The sequence below is a fragment of the Sphaerodactylus townsendi genome, linkage group LG02 (assembly GCF_021028975.2).
Source record: "Sphaerodactylus townsendi isolate TG3544 linkage group LG02, MPM_Stown_v2.3, whole genome shotgun sequence".
Lineage (NCBI taxonomy): Eukaryota > Metazoa > Chordata > Lepidosauria > Squamata > Sphaerodactylidae > Sphaerodactylus > Sphaerodactylus townsendi.
The window spans coordinates 46,322,874-46,348,932 of record NC_059426.1 but is presented as its reverse complement, the minus strand read 5'-3'; the positions used below and the strand labels follow the sequence as shown (position 1 = coordinate 46,348,932).

The window sequence follows — 26,059 nt, the reverse complement described above, 5'->3', positions numbered from 1 at the left end:
CCCCAGGTTAACGCCGATCAAACTTTGGGATCAGGAAGGAATCTTCCTCCAGGCTAGGGATCCTAGAGCAGTTGTGCCCCCCTCAAGCTGCAGGCAGTGGAATCAAGCAGAAGTAAAGAAGGGTGGAATTTGATGATGTCATGTCAGATGTTGTATATTAGTGGATGTCATAAAGGACAAATAAAGGAGAAAGAGGAGGCATGTGGCAGTTGTTTTAAGTGGCAGCCATTCATTTGCTTTATATCTGGTTCTGCGTTTGAAGAAGAGTGCATGCATATGAAATCTTACACCAAAAATAAAACTTTGTTGGTCTTTAAGGCACTACTGACCCAAACTTTTTTTTCTGCCTTTACCTACTTTTAGGATTAAGATTATGCATATAAGGTTTAGCATATCAGAAAGCATACCTTTCATGGAAATTTGCTCCAGGACACCTCTCATTTCAAAAATGAAGTTTTATTTAATGGGGGGCAGTTTATTCTGTACCTTAAAGCTGCGTCTCTGAATTGAATTGAACTCCATGGGAACTGCTTCTGGAGGTTTCTTAGTATGGGATGGTCCATGTTCTTTTTGGTCTGTTGATTTTTAGGCTGATGTGAGGGAATGATGCTACTGCGTCTATCTTGGAATTCCTGTGATGAAAGCTGATGACACTCTTCACCTTCTGATCCCATACCTTGGCTGCCAGTCTTTGCAGGCATGGGAGATTTCTTATTAATTGGAAATCACATCTCTGTTGATTTTCTTTCTCAAGCACAAGAAGCTATGGCAGGAATTATGTACAAAATTACATATTTGACTCCCTGCCAAAAAATATTCCTGAGATCCATAACCTTGTGTAAAGATTTAAGAAAGACCTTTCGTCCACTTCTGAGAAGGTCTCTTACTTTTTTTTAAATAAAGTTTTATTTCTGAACTTTACTTCTTAGCAGCTGTTATATTTTTTTGCTATCGTTTGTTTGACAGCATCCAGTTATAGGTTCCGATGTCTGTTTAAAGAAACAGGGAGGTTGTTGGCTTTAAAATCCCCTTACTGCTTGTGTGTTCAACATTTTCCCAGGCTTTTCTGCATAGTTTGCCAAGCAAAGGGACTGACCTTTTGTAGCAAACACTTTTTCATTTCAAAATGCTCACTTTGATTTTTGTCCCATTTTATTCTCATTCCAAACTGTTTACAACCCACTAAAAATGACTGTGAATTATATGTTTGTGTAATGGATTCCTTTGTGGTTGGAGAGGAATGTTTACTTTGTGCAATTAGTTATCTTTGGGTAGATTACAGCGACCTGGAAAAAAAAAGGCTAAGATGATTATGGTACCTTAAGTATTTCCTTTTGTTGTCTCTTGCAGTGGTCATTGAACATGTTATTTACTGAGTTCTGAACTATTTATGCCCTACAGGAGCAGGCAAGACCTTCAACACAAATTGTTTTGCATCCACCTTAAATTGCGGGGAAAGATTTCAAGCATTAGATCCAAATTTTGAAGTTGTGTGCAAAGAGAACAATCTTTCGGATTATAGAAGGGCTCCTTTGAATCCAATGCCACTGTTTCAGTCCAGTTCCTTAACTAGGGCCCCTTCCGCACATGCAGAATAATGCACTTTCAATCCACTTTCACTGCACTTTGCAGCTGGATTTTACTGTGCGGAATAGCAAAATCCATTTTTAAACCATTGTGAAAGTGGATTGAAAGTGCGTTATTCTTCGTGTGCGGAAGGGGCCACACACACCAACCCACCCTGTAAGAGACTGGCAATTTAGAGAGCTTAAACTTGGGTGTTTTGTAGGCAGAAGTAAGACCCCATTGTTTCCGATATTTTAAGGCAATTTGGAAGAAGCATTGCTGCTTATGATGCATACACTTATCCTACTTCAGCTCTGGTAAACAAATTTGCAAGATTTTGTTTGTTTCAAAACCTGTTTAAGCAGATGTGCAAAGAATTATGTGTCTGGGAATTGAAGCCACTTTCAGCTACTTAAAAACTAGAGCCTAACCAGCTTACTTGAGTTCAAATCACAGACACTGCAGAGCAAAATGATCACCAATCAGTTCTGAAAAACCAATATTTCATGACCTGTGGCACATTATCAAATGTTTTCCTATTGGTTCATAAAGCACATCTGTCTTGTAGAGTCAGTGATGATACTGACAGAAAAAGTCACTTGGATGGTATCATAATATCGTGTGTCACACATTACCAAAAAAGAAAAAAAACTCCTCATGACTCTTCCCCCAAGTGTGTGTTGGGGCTGTTAGTTTAACAAGAAATAACATAAAACCTTGCAAATGTTCATAGTCATTTCAGAGTTTTCCTTCACATTGTCCATGAAAACTATGCATTCTGAACATGAAATAAATACCCAAATTAAGAAGTATTCAACATTTTCAAGAAGAAATTAATGATAAACTTATTTGAGAAGAATACTATTCATTTTAGTTATGTTTGTATATTTATTTTATGTACGACGTTTCCAGTTACATCAGAGTAGTTGCTGTCTATAAATATTAGCTAAAATTCAGTCAGTAAGCCTTCGTAGAGTAAAAGCCAGTAACAAACAAAATCTAAACCATATTAAATCCAAAGGCCTTCTAAAGAGTTCTGTCTTGCATCATCACTAAACTGGAGCAATGGAGGAACAGCGTATTTCTTAGTTGCCCATTCCAAAGGTTGGAAAATGCCACATAAAAATTGTTGGCAGAGTTCTGGTTACACAGAGAAGGGGCAGATTAAAGGTAAAGTAAATGTTTATTAGGGGTGTACATTTCAGATAGGAGCACTGTGGCTCCCTCCACACATGCAGAATCTACTTCCACAATTGTTTGAAAGTGTATTTTGCTATTCTGCACAGTAAAATTCAGCTGCAGAGTGGATTGAAATTGGATTGAAAGTGCATTATTCTGCATGTGTGGAAGGGGCTGAGAGCCTGCACCTACCTCCCTACCTGGGGAAGGAGGGAGAGAATCTTTTGAGAAGAATGAGGAAATTAGACCGGAGAATATAAATCTAAGGATAGACAAAATGTGGCACAAAAGGACGGAAGGATCTCTAACTTTACAGCCCTCTCTGAACTGACCACTTACCCGTCCTCTGCTGGTTCTTCTTCTCAGTTCCTTTGCACACTAAACATTGTTAGTTCCAACAAGAATTTTCTTGCCCCAGCAGTCACTTTCTCACCTCTTGGCACTGGCGTAATGCCCATTGGGCAAGGTGGGCAGCTGCCCAGGGCATCACCTTGTGGGGGGCATCAAAATGCTGGGTTCATTTTTGGGTATTTTAGTGGTTTTCCATTTTTGGCCTGCAGGTGGCGCAGTTTTTAGGCTAGCGGCACCAAATTTTCAGCGTATCATCGGGAGACTGTCCTTATGCTCCCCCCCAAGTTTGGTGAGGTTTGGTTCAGGGAGTCAAATGTTATGGACTCCCAAAGGGGGTGCCCCTATCCCCCATTGTTTCCAATGGGAGCTAATAGGAGATGGGGGCTACAGTTTTGAGGGTCCATAACTTTGGCCCCCCTAAACCAAACTGCACCAAACTTGGGGGGTATCATCAGGACAGTCTCCTGATGAGACCCTGAAAGTTGTGAGACTGTGCCTTCATAAATGTGCCCCCCACAGCCTGCAACCCCCATTGACAGCAAAGCAGAAAACTCAATGCAGAACAAAGATTCTTGGGCAAATTTCTAGGATGTTCCTGCAGGGGGTGCATTTTTGGATGTATCGGCACCAAAATTTCAGGGTATCATCTGAGATGACGGCACCCCCCAAGTTTGATGCAGTTTGGTTCAGGGGGTCCAAAGTTATGGACCCTCAAAGGGTAGCCCCCATCTCCTTAGCAAAGAATGGGGGATGGGGCACCCCCTTTGAGGGTCCATAACTTTGGACCCCCTAAACCAAACTGCACCAAACTTTGGGGGTACCATAAGGACAGTTTCCAGATGATACCCTGAAGTTCTGGTGCCAATACATCCAAAAATGTGCCCCCTGCAGGAACATCCCAGAAATTTGCCCAAGAATCTTTGTTCTGCATTGAGTTTTCTGTATTGCTGTCCATGGGGTTGTAGGCAGGGGGGGGGGCATTTCTGAAGGCACAGTCTCAAAACTTTCAGGGTCTCATCAGGAGACTGTCCTGATGATACCCTCCAGGTTTGGTGCAGTTTTGTTCAGGGGGGCCAAAGTTATGGACCCTCAAAACTGTAGCCCCATCTCCTATTAGCTCCCATTGGAAACAATGGGGGATGGGGCACCCCCTTTGGGAGTCCATAACTTTGGACTCCTTGAACCAAACCTCACCAAACTTGGGAAGTAGCATAAGGACAGTCTCCTGATGATACGCTGAAATTGTGGTGCTGATATGTCTAAAAATGCACCCCCTGCAGACACCAATGTCCTGGTGCAAAAATAAATTTGGTCGTGGTGGAGTGGCCGCCCATGGGGGGTGGGGGGATCCAACTCAGGTTTTGCCCAGGGCTACAGTTTGCCCAGGGCTGCCTCGTTACGCCCCTGCCTCTTGGGACAAAATGCAGGTCTAAATTGTATTGGAAAAGATTATACTGAAAGCTTATACTTCATGTTGTACTGAATCTTTAATATGGCTAAGCTTTAAAAAAAATGGAATCTCTCAAGTGGCAGCAGCATAATCTGACCAAAGGACTACCTACGGCATAGTTTCCCGTTCAGCCAGGTATGATAATGCTTCATTTGTGGGAGAGGGATAATCTGTTCTTTTTTGACAGACTCTGTGCATACTTTTCTTAGAATTCATTATCTGCATCACCATAAGTTCTGAAAATCCACACAATTCAGAAAATGGTTGCCTTTCCCTGATCTCCTAACTGGAGAGTAGTAGCTGGGTTCCTTGTTGTAGAGGAGGACCTCGAGAAGTCTCGGCACAAGGAACAAAAAGGCCCCACTGAATGTCGGTGTAATGTGGATGGAGAGGAGACTGTCTTTTTGTGAGTGAGCTTAGACAAGGGCATGTGATTCCTTGAATCAATGTATGGCTCAGAATAGGGCCCAGTGCATTTTTAATCTGGCTTTGGGAGTCCTGGGTGCCTTTTAATTTGAAACTGCCTTCTGGAATTTCAAAGGAACAAATAGCACTGTTTGTCTCAAGATTGCAACCTCCCGCTCCCCAGTTTTGTATCTTACAGAAAGATTCCAGTAACTCTTCTTTATGTGCATGTTACCCATCCTTCCCACCCATCCTTCATGCTAAGTAATAACTATTTCACATTTAGCACTGCCATACGTTGCAAATTCTATCTTCTTCTAACCTTTTGAAAGAACTTGCAAATGTGTTTCTATGTTTCATATACAGAACCTGTTGCCTCTTTTTGCCCCATTTTATTGTAAATTCACACATACCACGTGATTACATGGTACAATTACCAAATACACGAAACTGGAATCACACATTAGCTATCATAAATAATCATATCTGGAAGCTGTAGGGCATAATTGTATATCTGTATAGTATTTTGTCCACTACCTCTACTTATTTAAGGTTCCTAGCCATCCACATCACAATTTTAAAAGGTGTTGTGTCAGCTACATTTTTTGTGCAGTAGATTGTGAACTCAGAGTAAAGGGTGTCACTTGCCAGTACCGACATGTCAATAACATATTTGAGTAGTGGCATATTACTTGTGTAGTGGCATATTACAGTGTAGCACAGTTAGAACTTCACATTTTGAGAATTGCTCACCTACATAAACTGTTCATCTTCCAGTGCAATGTGCCAAGTGGATATTTACATGTCTCTGTTAGACCACAGAATGCAATGGAACAAGGATAAAATTTTCACCAAAAACAAAATATGGTTGCATGCTCCTTATTTTCCCAAGCAGTGAATAATTCCAAAAGAATTTAGTTTCCATGGCTTGGGTACTACCAACTTTTCTGCTGCTATAAGAGGGAAGTTGAACCACTTTTGATCCTGAAAAGGCTATGGTAGGCATAACTGGATGTGGCATAACTGGATAACATGGGTTGTGGCTTCAGTCAGCAAGAGAAATGTGGACTATCACATAGTGCCATGGTGGTGAACCTATGGCACTCCAGATGTTCATGGACTACAATTCCCATCAGCCCCTGCTGGCAGGGAATTATAGTCCCTGAACATCTGGAGTGCCATAGGTTCACCACCACTGATAGTGTGTCAGTACCCTGAACAAAAAGGTAGTCAACCAAAACCTGCAAATGTAATAGTTCTGAACCTGGTTTTAGAAATTCTCCAAATGAAATGAGAACATTAAACAGTATATGAAGCAGACGGCGGGGCAGAATCAACCCATTAAGTAATGACGAAATACAAGTGTTATTTATTTTATTTCAGAATTTATTATTTTCTGCCCAATTGGGGAACCAAGCTAGCCAGCAATTAAAAGCAGAACTTTATAAAACCGTTCACCAAACCAATGTGAAACCAAGAGTAAAATCCATTGTACAAAAATGCAGACCCACGATTTAAAACATGGGGCAGGAAGAAAGGGCCCCTAAGAGAAGGCCCATCAGAACAAAAAAGTCTTTACCTGCTGGAGAAAGACAGTGATTTAAGGGGACAGATGAATATCCTTGGGGATGGAATTCCACAGTTTCCATGCCACAACTGAGAAGGCCATCTCTCAGGTTTCCACCTGCATAATCTCAGAAGGCTAGTGCACCCAAAGCAGGTATCAAAAGATGACCATAGCAGTCAGGTAAGTTCATATAGGAGTAGGCAGTTTTTAAGGTATGCTGGTCCCAAAACATACAAGACTTTAAAGCTGAACACCAGCAGGTCGCGGTCAGAAACGAACGGGGAGCCAATGTAGATGGAACAAAACTGGAGTGATATGGGCCCTACAAACCATCGGAGGTCTGCAGCATGCTGGCTGCAGCATTCTGTATTAACTGAAGTTTCCAAACACTTCTTAGGGCGGACCCATGAAGAGCAGATCACAGCAGTTTAATCTAGATATTTCCAGGCATACCCCAGAATGGCACTATCTTTTCTGCTCATCTGTACTATATTTTTAATATGATGCACGAGGCTTGTTTTTAAATAGTTGAACTTAGCTGTAACTGCAGTTCCCAAAATGTGTGAAGAATGCTCTCAAAGGAAAGGATTCTAGAGACCTCCAGCACTCAGGAATTGCCAGCTGCAGTCTAACACCTATTTACTTATGTCCCATTAAAATCAGCAGGGGTTGAGTTTGAATTACTGTGTGCTCGATAGCAGCTTTTGTTTTCAAAGCTGTTTCCAAAAGGATTGATTTGCTGGTGACTTGTATGCTAAAGCAGATTTCCAAACAATCACAGTCCAAATGGGAGTCTGGGCCCATCCTTGCGCTGATCATACGAACTCCAAATCTGCTGCAACAGTCGGCTTGGTTGTTAGAGCAGCCATCACCGCAAAAGAGCAATAGTGGCTGAGAACCTCCTGTGCCATAGCTACTATACCTCTCGCTTCCAATCTGGCGGTATCACTGCGCACCATCCAAAAAAACTGTCTAAATTTAACAAAGAAATATTCATATCTGAATTGTTACCCTATCATTCACAAAAACCAAGAGCAGGGTGGCAACTTTAACAGGATTTTATTCCGGGAGTAGCTTTTGTGGACTAGATCCCATGTCTCAATTTTTGCTATGTTAGGCTAGCACAGCTATTTTTCTTCAGTCGTATCACAAAAAGATTGTTCTAGAAGAGGGCACCACCCACACCAGGGTGATTTTAGAACATCTGGCTCAGCAACTTCTATTGATAAGAGGTCTAGAAACGTTATAAACAAATATCTCTTTGCTGCCATCTTGCTTGATAACGAGCATGGTCTGAATCCACAAATGAGAAATCTACTCTCTCTCTCTCTCTCTCTCTGTGTGTGTGTGTGTGTGTGTGTGTGTGTGTGTGTGTGTGTGTGTGTGTTTACTGCCTAATTTACTAAGCAGAGTTACACCCTTCCAGAACCACTGAAGTCAACGGGTTTGAAGAGGATAACTACTTTAGGATTGTGCTTCAATTTCCTTTATTTTAAGGTTGCTTTAAATCAACACTGTTCCTAACATTTGTTCCTTTTCCCAGGCCTCCAGCTTTACATAGTGTTTCCAGTTACCTTCAACAGCAATAGCCTGAAAATGCAGAGATCATATTGCTTTGCTAAACGATCTGAGCTCTTAGTTCTGCTAATTTTGAAGCATACATTCCTTCCCACTTTGGGATAATCTATTATACTTGGATCCGGGCATGCACTAAAAGCTAATACTTCCATGAAAAATGTGCAATTTGTACAGTTTAACTTTTGACGAGATCCTTGAAGTCTTTTACGATTCTGCCTGGTTCCAAGATTTCTGCTCCTTGTTTTTATATGCAGCTGAAAAGGAGAGAAACGAAATGATGAAAATGTATGCATTAAAAGATTCAGCTGTTCAGCATATAACCAGCTTTTTCAAGGAATAGTTGTAGATTGTAGAAAAAAAATATAATTGAAGGTTCTAAAATATATTTTTATAAGCCACTGAGTGTCTTGCTCAAATGAACGCAACTGAGTCTAACAAAGCACATTCCAGCTATTTTGCCATGCAAGTTTGTGATATAAAAAGACGTTTATGATTTTTAAGTAAAAATTAGGAACAAATGAATGCAGTGCAAATATCTTGGCAATGATTGCTGTAGGAGTTCTGTCTTCTGACTCATTTAATCCCACCACATCCACCTTTCTCAAAGCAAGACCCAGTTAATAGTTTTGTGTAAGATCCAAGTTACAGTTGGCTCAGAAAGGGGGGGAGTCTGTATGTCTGTGTCAGTTTTTTGTTTGTTTCAAGTGTGTTTGTTGTTGCATTTAAATCAAATTGCTACAAAAGGCAACATCAAGGAAGGCCCTAATGGACAAATAACAGGAAGAAAGAAAAGGAAAATAACTTATTATAGAAGTAAAACTGGAAATGTATGAGTCTAAGCTACATTATAAGAAAATTAACAGGAGTACAATAATGGAAAAAGACACGTTCCTGAGCCTCTTGCCATCTTTGTCATAGTTACCTGATACCTGCTTCATTGAGTAATTCGTTCCAGAGAAATGTATCCAGTGCTAGTAGAAAGAAAGCATTAGTATGCCAAGCCTAGCCAGTAAAAACAAGTGGTTACTGACTCTTCACCACAGTAACATTTTGCTGTGACAGGGCCAGATTCATACCTGGGAGCATTCCAATGCTTTCACTGGCATGAAAGAAAGGAGGCATTTAATCCCCTGCCTTTTTCCTTCCAAAGTAAAATAAGTCTGTTTGTAACCAGGTAGAGTTAGTAAATTCCCAGTGAGAGATTCGTTAAGCACTCATTGATCAAACGGTTGTAAACAGTCACAACAAAAAGGATTCCTGTATGGAAGTTTCAAGTGGCTTTCTCAAAATACATGGAGAATTCCACAAGCTGTGTTTATGTTGATTTTAAAAATCATTTTAAAAACTAAGGCTGGCCATTGACGTTTTGACAGTCCTTAAAAGTGGAGCTCTCAACTGGGGTTCAGCAGCGGGAGATGCATGCGCAGAATCTGGTCCAAGAAAGGCCAGCTATTGGTCCCAAAAAGTAGTTAAGGGATTGATACTGACTGTGATCTTGTCACTGCCACCACTTGAAAGTAAATCACAGCTATAAGAGATGTTGCATACATAATATTTTGAAATTTCTTCAAAGTTTCTGTTTTTACTCAAGATTGATTGCAACAAGTCATTCTTCCCACAAAATACAAACCACCTTGAAAAATACCAATTTAGTTATTGTTCTTTATTTCCAGTGTATAACTAGAATTTCCAGTGTATAGCTGATATTTGAACACTAGAAAGTAAGGAAGCTGTGAAAAATCTCAGGGGAGAGGCAGTTTGTAAATCCCACCAGACCACTTGAAATATTCTCCTTTGAGGATACTTGAAATTCTCAGGGAAGTGAGGTGGCTAGTTTCACTTATGCCTCTCTTTTTTTTCTTTGCATGATGCTGGAGAGAATTTTTTTTAATGTTGGCTAATTTAGAAATTTGTATTTTTCTACACACCAGGGGAGTTTGATTTAAATAGAAATCCCTTCTCTAAGGTTGACCTGCTGTGCCCCGAATTATGCATACTGCAGTCAGACAGTTTACTGTTAGTTTTAACAAATGGGGGGGGGGGGATCTACAAGAAGAGGAGGAGGAAGAGGAGTTTGGATTTATATCCGCCCTTTCTCTCCTGTAGGAGACTCAAAGGGGCTTACAATCTCCTTTCCCTCCCCCCCTCACAACCAGCACTCTGTGAGGTGGGTGGGGCTGAGAGAGCTCTGAGAAGCTGTGACTAGCCCAAGGTCACCCAGCTGGCCTGTGTGGGAGTGCACAGGCTAATCTGAGTTCCCCAGAAAAGCCTCCAGAGCTCAGGCGGCAGAGTGGGGAATCAAACCCGGTTCTTCCAGATTAGAATGCACCTGCTCTTAACCACTACGCCACTGTTGCTACGCCACACTGGACTCTGACCAAATTGCTGGAGAGGGATGGAGGAAGAGGGTGGAGGGGATTTCTCCCCCTCCCTTTTTTTTAAGGCAATGGGTCAACCAGGCATGACAGATGCAGAAAAAATTGTATTTGGGGGATCTGATTTTTTTGGCTCAGTTTTATTGCTGCCCTTTTCCAGGTAACCCTCCCCCCATACCAACAAGGTATTTGGGGCGGGGGGTGATCTGTTTTGTGTTTATTAAATGCCCACCCCTACTTCTTGGGGCTTCTATGAGCAATTAACAGCTTCTATGAGCAATTTTGTGGTGAAATGCCTTCTACTCCAGAATTACTGATAAATTTTCAGCCAAAAGGATAATTCTTGGGCCCTAAATTAGTATATACCAGGGATTTGTGTTTATTCCAATGTTTAAACCCCTGCTGACCCTGCTGTGTTTGCAAATGCAGAGTATGCTTTCCATTTACTTATTAAAGTTCTCTTCATTAGTTATGTGATCTATCAGATGCCTGTGAACCACATTAAGCCCCATTTGATCCATGCTTATCAAGAACTGGGCAGCTGTTAAGCCCTGTTCTTCTAGAGAGCTCACATAAGAGAGGTTGGTCCCTTTTGTAACAGTTGTGAAAAAAGAGTAAGCGGTGCCATGGTCTTCAAGAGACAAAAGAGGAGCCAAAGTACATAACCCTCAGAATGAGCCCAAACCTAAATTGGTTTGCTGGTTGTGGTGATAACCTAAGAGATAAGTTATAGAATCATAGGGTTGGAAGGGGCCATAGAGATCTCCTTGCTCAGTGCTGGATCAGACTAAAGTGGGGAGCTCAACACCTCCCTAGGCAGCCAATTCTACTGCTGAACAACTCTTACTGTAAAAAAAAAAAAATCCTACTATGCAGCCAGTACCATTCTGTCTATAATTTAAACCCATTGTTGCAAATTCTATCATTTTCTGCTAACCGCACCCTCCTGTCCTCTAAGTGACAGCCCTTTGGATATTTAAAGAGAGCAATGATTCCCCCCCCCACACACACACACACACCCTCCTCTTCTTTAGACTGAACATCATCAAGTCTCTCAGCCTTTCTTCACAGGGCTTGGTCTCCAGGTCTCTGACCATCCTCATTTGTTTCCTCTGTACCAACTCCATTCTGTCCACATCCTTTTTGAAGTGAAGTCTACAGAACTGCACACAGTATTCCAGGTGTGCCTGGCCAATGCAGTGTACAGTAGAACTATGACATCTTGAAATCTGTGAGCAATTTAAGGTTCTGTAGGTACACCCCAAGATTCATTTAGCCTATTTTACTGCTGCATCACACTGGCTGCTCATGTTTAGCTTACAGTCCACTCAGACCCCAAGACCTTGCTCACATACACTACTGCCCAGAAGTGTATCACCATTCAGTATGTGTTTCTCATTTTTGTTACCAGATGTAGAAATAGGCACATATTTGTTGAATTGCATCTTGCTCATATCCACCCACATTTCCAGTGTGTCCAGATGTCATTGAATTTTCTATCTTCTGGAAAGTTTGCTGCTCATCCTATTTGGGTGTCATCTGCAAATTTAATGAGAAGTCCATCCACCCCCTTATCCAGATCATGTATAAAAGTATTGAAAAAGTAATGGCCCGGTGGTACTCCACTAAACAGCTTGTTTCATTCAGATCAAATGCCATTGACAACTACTCTTTGGGTATAGTTCCCTATCCACCTAACCGTCCTAGAGTCCAGTCTATAGTCCCTCCAGTTTACCATCAGAACATCGTGTCAGAAGCTTTACTGAAATACAAGTAATTGACATTGACGGTGTTTCTTGATCCAGTAAGCTTGTCACTCAATCAAATAAGAAAATGAGGTTGGTCTGGCAGGACCTGTCGTGGACAAATTCATCCTGATTTACCCAGATCATCAAGTTGTCCTTCAGATGTTTGCAGATTGGTCCCTTTAAAATCTGCTCCAGGATCTTCCCTGGGACAGGGATCAGATTGTTTAGTCTGTAGTTTCCTGGATTATCCCTACTCCCTTTTTTGAAAAATGTGATAAAATTTACCCTCTTCCAGTCTTGTGGCACATCTTATCCTAGAGGTGTATGGTGGGAAAATGTGCCAGGGGGTAGGTCTCAGGGGTGGGGGCCCACCCTCATGAGCCCCAACCCGCAGGTCTCACCTCCCCGCTCCCAGCCAGCAGCTGGCAGTCCCTTCTGCTTTCCACTCTGGGGAGAGCAGAAGCAACTGAAAGGCTCCATCCTCGGCTTTTATAAGCACAGGGCAGGATTGGGGGCAGAGTGCCGCCCCCAAGCTTATAAAAACTGAAGAAAAATAGACATTCAGCCTTTCTGCATTCCTTCTGTCAAAGTTTCTCCATTTTCATCCAACAGTGGGTTCATTGTCTCTTTTGTCTAGCATTTGCTCCTCACATATCTGAAGAAGCTTTTCTTGTGGTATCAAGCCTCCCTGACCTCAGTGTGAGCTTTGGCCTCTCTTGATGGCTGACTTACAGTGCCCAGCAGCCTTCAGATACTCTTTTTGGAGGTATGCCCTTGCCTTCATATCTTGAACATTTCGCCTTATTTCTCCTTAGTTCATCATGGAGTTCTCTGATCATCCACAGTGGCTTCTTGGATCCTCTATCATGTTTCCTTCTTGTTGGAATAGTGATGCCTTGAGCTTACAAGAGCACTTGTTTTAGGAGAACCCATCCTTTATCTGCTACCAATCCTTCTGTACTTACCCATGGAATAACTCTCTTCATGCCTCTGAGTTTGTTAAAGTGTGCCCTACTAAAATGTAAGAGACACATAGCTATGAATTTCTTTGACCCCTCAAAGCAAAAAAGAATTCTAGGAGGATGTGGTCACTTCATCTCATCTACCAACTTGATACCCTGGTAGCTTGCTCTATCATTTGAAAAAGGAAGTTGTCAGACAGGCAGCAAGTAAGTAGAAGAAGGGGTAACTTGTTGAGAGTCAAGAGGCAGGTTGGCTGAGTAACTTTCTCATTCTGATGGTGCTAAAATGGACACAAATTGCACCAAGCTGATGTTTCACACATGTGACCAAGAATGGCGCCTGTGGGCAGAAGTGTATTGGGATGCCATGCATGTTAAGTAGATAAATGTACTTAAAATTGTTCCTTTGAAATCAGTGAGAATTGCTTTTATGTGTTAGTTTAAGATCAGAGTGAAAGTGGCTGTTGGTGATCCTTGTTTGTGTTCCTCTGAAAATTCAGGTAAGTTTAAGATATATGTGCAAAAGGGGCAAAGTTTGATGAGATTAACAAGGCTTGGAGAAATGGTTCCCTTCTTCATATCTACTGTGTGGAAAGAACAGATCTTAGCCAGATGAAGAGAATATGTTTCAGCTGCCTTTTACTGGTAAATTCATGTTCTTCAGTTGTGTACCCAGTAGGGAGTTGTCAAGCTGCATGTGATTTTAAGCTTCTTTCAGCTAAATCAGAGAGTCAAGTACAAAGTGCAGTACTCAGGGGTATCATGTGGACCTTGAGAACTCTCTAAGGCATTCAAAGATCCATAAAATAGTAAATGGATTACACAAGACATAAGTGTATAATAGTCATACATGAAAGTTATAATCTTGTTGCTTAACTCTTTCAGGAAATTAATGTGTGAAAGAAGAAATTGAGACTAGATCATGTCTGTTCCTTCTAGCAGTAAATATCAGTCACCTGTACTTTACTGCTGAATTCATATGGTTTCAGAGGGAAATGGATACAACTGGAATAGTACTGGCTTTAATACATTTCTTTTAGATATACTCAGCTTCTCCAAGTTGTCTTGAAGTTATCTCCAGCTGGTAGTTGAAGTTATCTCCAGCTGGTATAGCTCACTAGTGTGTGAGGAGCTCATTTTTCATCTCTGTTTGGTTAGAAGGTTAGAATATATTTTGCTGGGTTTTTTAATCCCCATATTGTCATAGGTTTAGCAGATTATCATAAGTAGGGGACCCACAAGGATATCTCATTGTTTCCCCTCCACACACACAGACACCCCATTTCCTCTTTCTCTTCCCTGGAACCCCCATGGCCTCTCCCCTTTTCCTGCTTTCTTCTTTCCTTCCCACCCACCCACCAACCGTATCTGCCCCCATCTTCAGTTTTTTCTCTTTCTTTTCCTCATCCTGGCAGCCTGCCCCTGGGAAAACTATGGACAGTTGCATGGTACTACCTGCAAGGCTGGGCCCAGTTCAGTGGTGCTGGCTACCAGGCCAGGCTCAGCTGCACAGTTCTGGCTGCTGGGCTAGGCCCAAGATTTAGGGGTACCCACAAACATGTGGGGTGTACCTTATTTTTCTCTGAATCCCCTCCCCCATATTATTTTCTCTTTTGCTCCTCCTGGCAGACTCAGCTTTCCCTGTTTCCTTTTCTCCTTCCTATCTTCCAACCTACCTTTAATATGCTGTTAAATTTATCTGCTGCCCCATCTTCTGCTATATTTATTAATTCATTTATACCCCATCTAAAATGGGGGCCCATACCAGTGTCATAAGAACATAAGTCCATTCTTCTTCTACCATCCTCTTCACCCTGTGAAGTCAGGGAGCCTGGAATATGTAAGTGGCTCAGGGTTGCCAAATGAGCTTCCACAACAGTGGTGATTCAATCCTAGGTCTCCCAGATCCTAGACAGGACCTCTAGCCACCATACCACACTGGCTTTTCCATGAAGTAGCTGGAGTTGAATAGTAGCAAGCAGTCAATCCTGGGTGAGCCATACAAGTCAAGTAGTGGCGAGTCCCTTGATGGTTGCTGCTGGGTCTTGCCACATCTCTAAGATTAAACTCTCTACAACTGAAAAAGCTTTTTTTTAATATTATTGATAAATTATAAAAATGAATTTTCAAGTGGAATGTTAGATTGGAATGAAATAATGCCTCTGGGGGGGCGGGACTGGCATATAAAACAAGCAACATTCCCTTTTCATTCAGTATGCTGTAGTATTAGACTTGGGAGATATCTAAGGATAGGTTACCATTCCACCATGGAAGCTTGCTAGGTAACCTTTGTTTGGTCACACACTCTGAACTTAACCTGTACAGATAATATGGAGGAGAGAATGATATAAGCTGCTTTGGGTCCCCACTGGGAAGAAAGCTGGAGCATCAGTGAATAAATAAATAATACATATACTTAGATTGAATGAATGGTGGTGTTTGCTTAACAATTCAGTGAATTATTATTCTTTGAAGAAATTTGACCATATCAAATTTGTAAGGTTGATGGATCTGCATCGTTCTAAATCCTAAACTGCAATCCTCGCAGTGTTTTGTGGATTTTGTCAGATACATCCAGGTGGACCAAAAAGGACACAATACTAGTATTAGTCCAGAAACATTTTCCAAATAATTCCAATTATGTTCTGGCATCCAAGGTTAGCATTTTTGCCTTAAACCACCTTTTCAAAAATTGTTAAGTCTGGACTCCTGTTTTTTCACATATCAAAATACATATGTTTTTAAAAAACTTAAAACTACCATTTCTGTTGAATGACAGATCTATCATTTATAACTTAGGTATTTTATAACTTTCCACTTCTCCTTCAGCAAAAGTTTAATCATTTGAAAAGTAAGCTGCGATGAATTATGTGATAAAATACGTGTGTGAAATCACATTCAATAACAGTAATAATAGATAAGTTTTTAAGTGTCTAATTTCACTAGAACAGAATAGAATCTTTCCTCTATAACTTCAGCAGTTTACATTAATTGGAATCACCTGCCTTGCCTCTCATAGGCCCAAAATGTATTTCATACAAAATTGATTGAAATATCTGTAGCTTCAGACACACACAAAACAAGATTTGCATACAGAGTATCAAACTGCCAATACTTCCCATTTAAAACACATACATACCAATGCATTTTCATGATCATTCAAAGGTTTTTATTTTTTTCCTTTGTCAAAAAAGAAGACATTTTGAGAATTTTGTTGAAAGAGTAGAATGGCTTTGTTTCTGATCCCATGATGAGTGAAAGAAATGTTTAAGAAAGATCACTTTACACTGAGATTCATGCTGAAATGTGATGACTGTGATTCAAGCCAAGCCAAAAATTGCAGCTCAGAATTAGAAAGGTTGGACGTGGCTTGGGAATCCATTTTCCCACATTCCTGAATCTCAATCGTCCCAAATAGTGATTAAAAGAAAATAGAGTGGGAAACAATGAGGTCATTTTTGTTTAGTTGGAAAAAACACCCCTAATGATAGAAAGATAGCAAATATATGTAGGAAGGGCAACTACACATTTACACTGAAAGCATCTTCTTTTCTCATGGTTCTTTGATGATACATTCTATATTTTGAAAAGCTTGAAACGTTATCTTTTTAATTTATTACTATGACTCTTCCAGGAAAGTCTGTTGCTGTGTTTTTGATTCAACTAAATTTTGTCACATGGCAAAAAGTGCTACACAGTAGAAGTTAGATGAAGGTCCAGATGAAGTTGATTTGTATATTTAAACTACTTGTCTGTATTCTGATGAGCAATATACTATTTAAATTCAGCTTTTCCTCTGGTTACTCTTATCCCATGTACATAAAAGCCTAGTAAATATTCTACCATCAAGCAATATGAAAGGGTAAATTGTAAAACACTAGTAGTAAAGCCCGTTGTTTGAACAAATACAACAGGCTCTAGAAACAGGCTCTAGTTAACAGCACCCACCAGGGGGACCAAAACCCTCCTTTCTGTCCTTCCCACTTGGTCCTGCAATTTACCAGATTATGAAAACCTAGCCTAATTATTCAATTTTTTAAAAAAGCTTACTTACAGTTCCCCCCTCCCCCCACACACACATATACACACATAAAAACAAGCTCCTCTAACTTTGCAAACAGACTCTTCCAACTCAGCTGCAGTTTGGCAGAGTTTGTCCCATGTTCCCAAGCAGGAAGTTCTTCAAAATTCACCATAGGGACCTAGTTCTGGTAAGAAGAAGGGGAGGGGAGGAGAGTGTGGATTCTTCCTGCACTTTTCCCCATTTTCAGGGCTCATTGCCATCAGAGAGATGTGGCGGGGTGGGAGGAGATGGCAATGACTTCTTACAGGGTTGCTGGAAAGTGTAGTCCTTGTCCCCTGAGAGGAGTTGGAATCTGGACTCTTTGGATGGCTGAGGACTACACTTCCCAGCAGACCTTGCTTTTTCTGGTTCATTGACAGGAACTTGCTGCCTAAATATATAGTTATATAAAGGGGGGCAGCAAGACTCATGGGTATACCATTTCTATGGGTCATGTTTTCTTCTGCTGTCCTTTTTATAATGAGTTGTGGGCAAAGATTGTTCTCCCCTTCCTTGACAAATTTCCAGCTTGTTCAGAGAAGGTTCACTTGGGAAAACTGTTAGCCAATGAAAATCCAAATATCTCAAAGCAGGTAACAAATTTCTGGGCCTATGTAATTAAAACTCATGGCTAACTTGCATTTTAAAACTAAATATTGTTATCTTATAAGAAACATTATTGTTATCAGAAACATTAGTTTTGCTTGTAAGTTTTAATGATTATATTTTCCTTTTATTTTTCTATATTTTTATAGCAAATTAACATTTTTATTATTTTTATTGTTTCCCTTGCATTCTTTCCATTTTATTATTTTGGAACTTGGGTTGTTTTATTGACTGTTTATCATTGATTTATGACAGTAAATCAATCTATCAGTCAATCATTGTTAGAAATATAGGTGTGTTGACTGTGAATCAAAATACTCTGCAAGCTACAAGATTATAGATAGTATTACAGATGAGAAATATACATTTTGAGAGACTGATAACAAATATGTTATTCTTAGCTAGACAGTTCTTTTCTTAGTCTTGTTTATGCTTAACAACACATAAATTGTACTAGCTATTGTTAACCTTCCCTCCTCCCCTAATGCGCTGCACAAGCAACTAAGGGCTTGGTTGATGCCTCTCAGCATGAATGGCATTCCATCCAAACCCATCTGGCCAAACAACAAATGGACTGTTACAAGAACAGCCCTTCCTTGTATGATGCCTCAGGATGGTCACCTGCCCTATATTGAGCAACCCTATTTTTGCCGCCTCTAATAATGGACTAACTGCCCCATGCCCAGCAGCCCAATCCAGAGTGGGCAAGCAAGAACAGCTCCACTGTGGCACTGCTCCGCTTTTTCCAAAGGGCTTTCCCATGGTGCAGGAAGCCCAAAAAGCAAAAACCCAAAAACTGGTTCCAAGAAGCCCCCATAGAGGATAGTGGAGATATGCTGCGAAAAATGTGGCCTATCTCTGAGGCCAGCTCTGCCAGTGCACAGGAACTGGATGGGCAGTGGAAACCAACTATGGTCAGCTCCACCCCCAGGCCCACCTTCAAAATGCCCTTGGGATTAAACAATGTCATCCCTACCCATGCATTTGTCCCTTGTGCTTATGGGATGCTGACTCTGTTCAAGACCCATCCCCTGGATTGGGCTGCCTGCCTAGTTATACTGTCTCCTAAATGCAACATGAATTAGGCAAACAATTATCCCCTGAAAAGGCAAACCAGAAAGAACCCAAAAAATCCTCATGGACTCTGAGGTGACTGACCAACCCAATGCTGGGTGGGTAGATCAGCAGAACATAACAGTTGCCTTTGTGGGAGTGGCAGAGAGTCTTTATAAAGGCTTCCAGTTTCCCTTCACAATGGATGGGCAATTACCAGTTCTGCCAATAGTGACTTGTGCCTCATTTCCTAGCCTTAACAGAAATGAATGAAATTGCCTGTGTGTGTGTGTATTAAGCAAATATTTCTTCTGGTTTTTGCACATTTTATAAGATTCATTCATGAGATCTGTGCATCTTGTTTAATATAAACAAAATTTTTTAAAAAATCAGTAAAAGTCAGTATTTTAAGCAGATAGTTCTAAATCAGTTCCAAAAGCATTTTTCTCTATAAATATTGAGCATTTTTTAGCATCTTATGCTGTTCAAATTGCTTCAAGTAAATACCATTTTTTGATATTGGTTTTAAAATGAACATCATCTTGAAGGAAAAAATGCTTCGCTGACACAATTTTTGTCAGTAGGGGAACATCTGGTTTTTCTTTTGTTAGTTTTAAATTATAATGTTTCATGATGATTAGCAAGCTCCATTGAGACATGAGGAAAGGTGTGATATAAATATTTTAATTGGTTAATTAATATAACAGCCTGGCAAGGTAGGCAGATAGCATTTCCTTCTTGAGGAGGGGCTGACGCTGATATGCTTAGGCCACCTGGCAATTTCGATGCAAAGGCCATTTTTGAACCAGAAGTTACATTCCAACTCATTCTTCTAGACATTCTGGTATATTAACTCTCCTGTCAGTTTCAGAGTGCCTGTAAACATCAGTCCATAATGAAAAAAACAAAAACCTAATGGTTAATGGTCATTTTTCCAGTTAAGCTAAAGGGCCAGTCTGCCCTTTCTGTCGTTCTCACAGAGATATGGTGGAGCCAACACCCTGCCAGTACCTCATGTGAACTGAGTGTTTGTCCTGGAATACATCTCAAAATCCTGGAGTTCTTTGTCAGATGTGTAGGAATTCTCAACAAAAAACCTTTCCTGAATGTAGAAAATTTGAAAATGACTATTCTAACCCAGCCGTATTTAATAGGGGCATTACTATATATGGATAATACTCTGAGAGACAGAATATTTAATTCTTACCCCAGATATAAGCCGGAAAGCTTTCGAGATTTATGGTGGGAATGAATTGCAACAGCTGCATTTTTCTTCACTGAGTTTTTGAACACCATTTGGATTACGATTCCTGATTTTGTTTCCACCCTGTTCTAAGCCCCTTTAAAGTAAAAAAAGGAGGGGGAAATATTGATATACTCTAGTGGAAAGCCCCATGATCTGTCTCAGAGATAAACACCATTTTGAAACATAAGAAGATCAGCATATACTAAAGTAGGAGTCAGATTTTATTGCAGTGAATGTGTGTTATTGCAGAATGTTTTTTAACACTAAACTTTAATGCCATCCCTAAACAGGAAACTTTGAAAAGACTTTTGTCTTATCTTTTTTTCCCCCAAGTACTGAAGCCTACCATGAAGAAACACTGACAGCCGAATAGGGATGTTTTCCTTCTTGATAAAGGTGCCCGTAGAAGCTGAAGTTGTTTTCTTTGAAAGCTGTTCAGAAGCTCAGAGCAGAATAATGTTAAAGGCAGAACATCTTTTAGTAAAATATTCACAGTCTCTCTCTCTCTCATTCCCTCTCTTCCCCAACCCCCGCTCATACACACAAATGGCCTAAATATATTTCCAAAATAAGCAGTTGTGAGTCCTGCTGCGATAGCACAGTAATAAAAAGGATGTCCAAATTCACCCATTTATATTAGTTTTGTTTGGCTTTTGGAGTACTTAAAGCAGAAGGTCTGTGGCACGTGTACACTGTAATTGGGGTAGTAGCCTCAATTTTGTCCTCAGTCTGTCATATTGTGTGTTAAAGTGTCCAAATGAAATGTTAATTGGAGCTAGTTTCACTGGTGCACAAGATGATTCTTCAAGATACAGTATCGTTCAGATTGCTACTTTTGCCTTATTCGTTAATAGTGGAAAGATTTATGAAGAATACTAATTTTAGACATGTTATCGCACTCAACTGTAATCTGAATTGTCTCCAGTTGCAGTTGGATAACCGCATAGTCCAAAGTCGATACTGAGAAATCAGTTACTCTGTACACAGTATCTGAGGAATGTATCAGCTTTTGTAATGTATATTCAACAGATGAAACCTTTGCTGTTTATTTGGGTCCACTGATCATTAGAGGGAACGCTCCAAGCCTGCCTGTGCTACAATTTAGGGAGGATGATTGTTAATGCTAAACAGATTTTACCTTGAATAGGATTTGAAAACAAGTTGCATAACACGTCCTGGTTAAGAGGAACCCAGTTACTGTTAACCATGGCTAAAGTCAGAACCAGCATATCCCTTCACCAAGTCTTATTGATTTACCTTTTCCCCCATTGATTTTGCTCAAACACTAAAGAGCACTAACATCATTGTCACTGTGTTGCTGGTGATAGAGCCACAATCTTCTGCTGCTGGTAATTACACCCCTCCCTCTGTCCCATCAGTTGTCTGGAGGATCTGGCAAATCTAGGCTAGTCCCTTTCATCCAGAGCAGCATCTTCCATTTTATTCTCAAAATATCCCTGTGAGGTTGAAAGGGACTAGCCTGGTTGTTAACTGTATATTTCCTCAATGCCCTCTATATCCACATTTGTATTCAGCTCTTTGGTTTACTCAGGAGCTAATGCAAATGAAAAGGGTACTTAGGTGGTTATACTTGGCAGCAGACTCATGATGAGGTATCAAGGACACATTATAGAGCCCATTTAAAGACCTATGAAATGGCAGTGCAAGCAGCTAAGAAATCTTTCACTTCTGCTTCCATTGAGTCTGCTAGTTCATGCCCAGAACAATTGTTTAGAATGGTTCAACAGCTGATCTCCCTCATGGGCAAGTCCAGAAGTAACAGTGATTTGGCCTTTAGCTGTGACTGATTCACAAACCTTTTTTTTTTTTTTGTAGACAAAGTCTTGAAGTTCCACTAGGATCTCTCCTCCAAATTTACTGAAACTAGTGGACTGGACACTCTGTTGCCATCATCTAGTTCCTTTTTGAATGTATTTTGTCAGCTTTCATTGTCAGATGTTGACTCTGTGAAGACAACAACTTGTTCCTTATATCCCTGCCCATCATGGCTCATAAAAGCCAGCCAGGATGTGATTGGAGGCTCCCTAAGAGAGATTAATTTGTCTCTTTATCAGGGGTGTTCAGAACCCAATAAAGAGCTCTAAGCAGGCAGTGGTATACACTGGAATGCCCCCCACCCACCCATGGCCTTCCCCATTAAGGATAGTAAAACTCCACACCTTTGCCATGTGCATAACTGCCCATTCAACTTATTGCAGAAGAGTTTATAGTCAGAGAGGTTACTGCGTATCATTCCTTCCTCCCACTGTCACCTCTATAGCCAACAACAATAATTGATCAGATGTATTTTTTTTGTTCAACTGAACAGAAAGAGTACATCATGTGGCTGCCCCCAATAAAGTGAATTATTATCAAGAAGTTCACTGACATATATATTTTTCCATATTTGTTAGGATGTTTATATTTTCTTGACAGACATCTTAAATACAATTCTCACACAAGCCAATATGAAATATGTTTTCCTTTTTCAGGCCTGGATGTTGACGGAATATACAGAGTCAGCGGCAATCTGGCAACGATACAGAAGTTACGATTTGTTGTCAATCAGGGTAATTCTCTCACCTTGGTAATGTTTTGTTTAGTATTTATCTGTCTGAAATGACACTACCGTGGATTTCAGAAACTATGGTTCATTAGTGGCATGGAGTGGTGAGTGGCATTTTGCACAGAATGGGCAGAAAAGCACAAAGAGATTCTGCAGTCAGAGAAAGAGTGGGGGAAGAGCAATAGTAATGTCATAAAGAAAACAGGTTATGAAAAGAATAAACAAAAGAAAAAATGGGAAATTAAAATTTCAGGGGTAAATTATTAGGAAAAATAATGATTTTATTTTTTAAAATGGTTTTACGATTGTATTGATTTTCTGCAATAGTATAAAATGAACCTAATATTTTTCAAGAGACCTTAACAAAAATTAATTTCACTCTTCCTTTAATGAACTCTGGTTAGAGTAAGTGGTTCTCCCTGCAGTTTTCCCCACACTGTGATGCTGTGAGATAAGAAAGGCTTTGGCTCTTTCCGCACGTGCAGAATAATGCACTTTCAAACTGCTTTCAGTGCTCTTTGAAGCTGTGCGGAATGGCAAAATCCACTTGCAAACAGTTGTGAAAGTGATTTGAAAACGCATTATTTTGCGAGTGCGGAAGGGGCCTGAGAGACTGAGCTTCATCACCAAATGGGGGTTTGAACCAAGGTTTCCTCAGTCCAACACTGTAACCAATGGAGCATCGTTGCTTCCTTTATGCAGAAGACAAAGAAGGCTTCATTCTATAGCAGTGCAAGCCATCCCCATATCTTTAGTGCAGATGATGTCCGTCTTGACTTACCATTTTATAAACCACCCAAAGGTAAAGCTCTAAAAGGCTTTCACAATTATTTTCATCTACTCGTAAGTATTTCTGATGGAATAAAAATGCATACAATAAAGTCTTCAAAAGAAGAGGTCCTGTGTTGAATTATTCAGGTGAGAGCTGCTGTCAGACTTCTAAGTATAGTTGTTATTTTCTGGAATACAAACGTTCCCAGTCCCTAGTAAAATTAGATGCTAAGCAAGTAAATTTGATTCATACCTTTCAGTTGAAATAAATTTTGTCAGGGGATGTACTTCTTGGACTCCCCTGTCCCTACAGGACAGCGACCAGTCACACTCACCCAAAGTGATCATGTGTGCAGAGCCAGAGACTGATCTCCATTCTCGTGTGAGAGGATGGGTGCATGTCTCTTGCGGGAGACAAGACAGCGCCCAGGTGTAACAGTCTTACTTTGGATAATTGTCGTTTTCACTCCTGTACAGCAACAATATCTTAGTTCAGACTTCAGGCACTTTACAAATGCCTGGAGTTCAGTTCCTGGAGTTCAGTTCTTAGAAGAACTCTCACAGAGGTAGTATCTGAATGAGACAAAATCTCTCTTTGTGTGGACAGCTCGCCCCCTGGGATTTGCAGAATTGTAGCACCTTCAGAAAGTGTTCATTGTCATTGCACAAACCTTAGCCTTCCCCACCCACATAAAGAGACTGGTTCATTCAAAGTGCCTCTGTGTAGATGCTGTGGGAACATGTGGCAGCCCACAACTCCTGGAGTATTCATGTGGTGGCCTGTCCTTACGATAAGACAGTACTGCAGTGTTATGTTGACTGTTCAACCCATATATTCAACAGGCCACACTCTGTCAGACTGGCCATCTCTTGGAATGTATTAATGTTAACCACATTATGATCCATTATGACTTGGGATTCACCATACTGAAATACTTGAGCGTTTTTAATTACCACAGTTCTTGTATTCTGTTGGCTGTAGTTGGACATTAGTTCTATTAAACAGTTGCAGTCATAAATTAGTATTTACATCTTTGAACCTGTTTTATCTTTATATTATAATTGTGTATGTTAAATACTGTGAAATTGTATTGCTGCTGTTCTCGACTCTTCTTGTTCTTATGTTTTAGTTATGTGTTCCATGTTGTCCTCATTTTAAGGTTCATATACATATGATATATTTATTTCTGAAGAATATTTTCAAATTATAAAGACAACTGTGGGGCATTTAAAAGGAAAGGGGAGCTCCCCCCCAAAAAAAGGATCAAATTCTTCCTCGATGTAACTCTACTGAAGTCTATTTAAAATATTTCTGTGAACTTGTCATCAAATGTATGCAAAGGATCTCATCACTTTGAGCTTGATGGAATTACACCAAGGATGAACTAAGTCCTATATCTCTGTATGAAACTGAATTGCCAAATCCATCCCAAGCCACCAAGTTAGTAAAGTCATTCAACTTAAAAAAGGCAGTCAAAGCTCTTATTTCCTCATGCAAGCTCTAGTTAGATATCACTTTTTCCTGTTCCCAGAAGTATGGTTTCAGATGTTCATTCTCTGTTCTTTTTACCTCTTTAAAGTACTGTGGGAAAGTTCATGTGACTTCATCAGCCATCTCTTAATGCACATTTGCATTTTTCTTGCTGCATATCTAGCTGTTCAGTACACAGTTTTAATTTACAGGGAAGATAGAAGTGGATTTTCACTGGCAAATACGAGTGAATCTAGGTGATGTGGCCAGCTGCCTTAGGAACAGGTAAACCCTACACTTCTGTGAGACTCGTTGTACGGGCTCAGGAGATACCTGTTATCATTTTGGTAAGATGCTGTTCAGTACTTTTCGGAATAAGTGTGGAAGTGAAATGCAGCAACCATATCACTAAAATAGTTCTTTATGTCGATATATGAATACAGTCCCCTTCAAAATGTTCCACAAGGTCAACCAAGTTATAACTCTCCAGTTACTGACTTCTGCATTAGTTCCATTGGTTTCAAGAGGACAGAGCAGATCACACCATGAAGTTAGAGGATTTAGACCTTCAGGCTACAATCCTGTGCATATTTATGTGGAGTAAGAGCCATTTTCCCATTAGTCTTAAATAGTTTTTCACATTGCCTTTTCTGTTTTTTTAAAAATTGTCTACTGAAATTTAGTAATCTTTCTTATTTAAATCTGTTCCTAATAAATGATATAAAGAATAGCCAAACAGCATACAAAAATAATCACCACACATCAATCAACAAGGCCTTTGGGGCTTATTCTGTACAAATTGCTGACACTGAGCCAAGCCTATTGAAACATAGGAAGAACCTCCGTAGGTAATAGTAGTGCATGGAATAGGTGTGTTTGTTCTTTGTTTCTGTGACTACAGCTTCTTCTTATTCTCTACTTTGAAACCAAATGCTCTTGCACATGTGGGGTTTATTGTGACCTTTGGAAAGTATAAAATATAAGGAAGCGTTACTCTTTCATTTTGAAAAATGCTTTTATGTGATGTAACAAAGTATACACACACATGCACATGTTATTCTACTTGAAGAGGGGAAAACACATTTTTATTTTGCTTCTCTCG

At 40.3% G+C, this 26,059-nt stretch overlaps 1 protein-coding gene across 1 annotated transcript in view; it reads left to right on the top strand.

The window, feature by feature from the left end:
• Positions 1-26,059, top strand: part of ARHGAP15 (Rho GTPase activating protein 15) — a 520,646-nt gene that overhangs the window by 328,960 nt on the left and 165,627 nt on the right. The window contains exon 10 of the mRNA XM_048486956.1: positions 22,642-22,719. Coding sequence (XP_048342913.1) covers positions 22,642-22,719 — 78 coding nt within the window. The remainder of the gene's footprint in view (positions 1-22,641; positions 22,720-26,059) is intronic.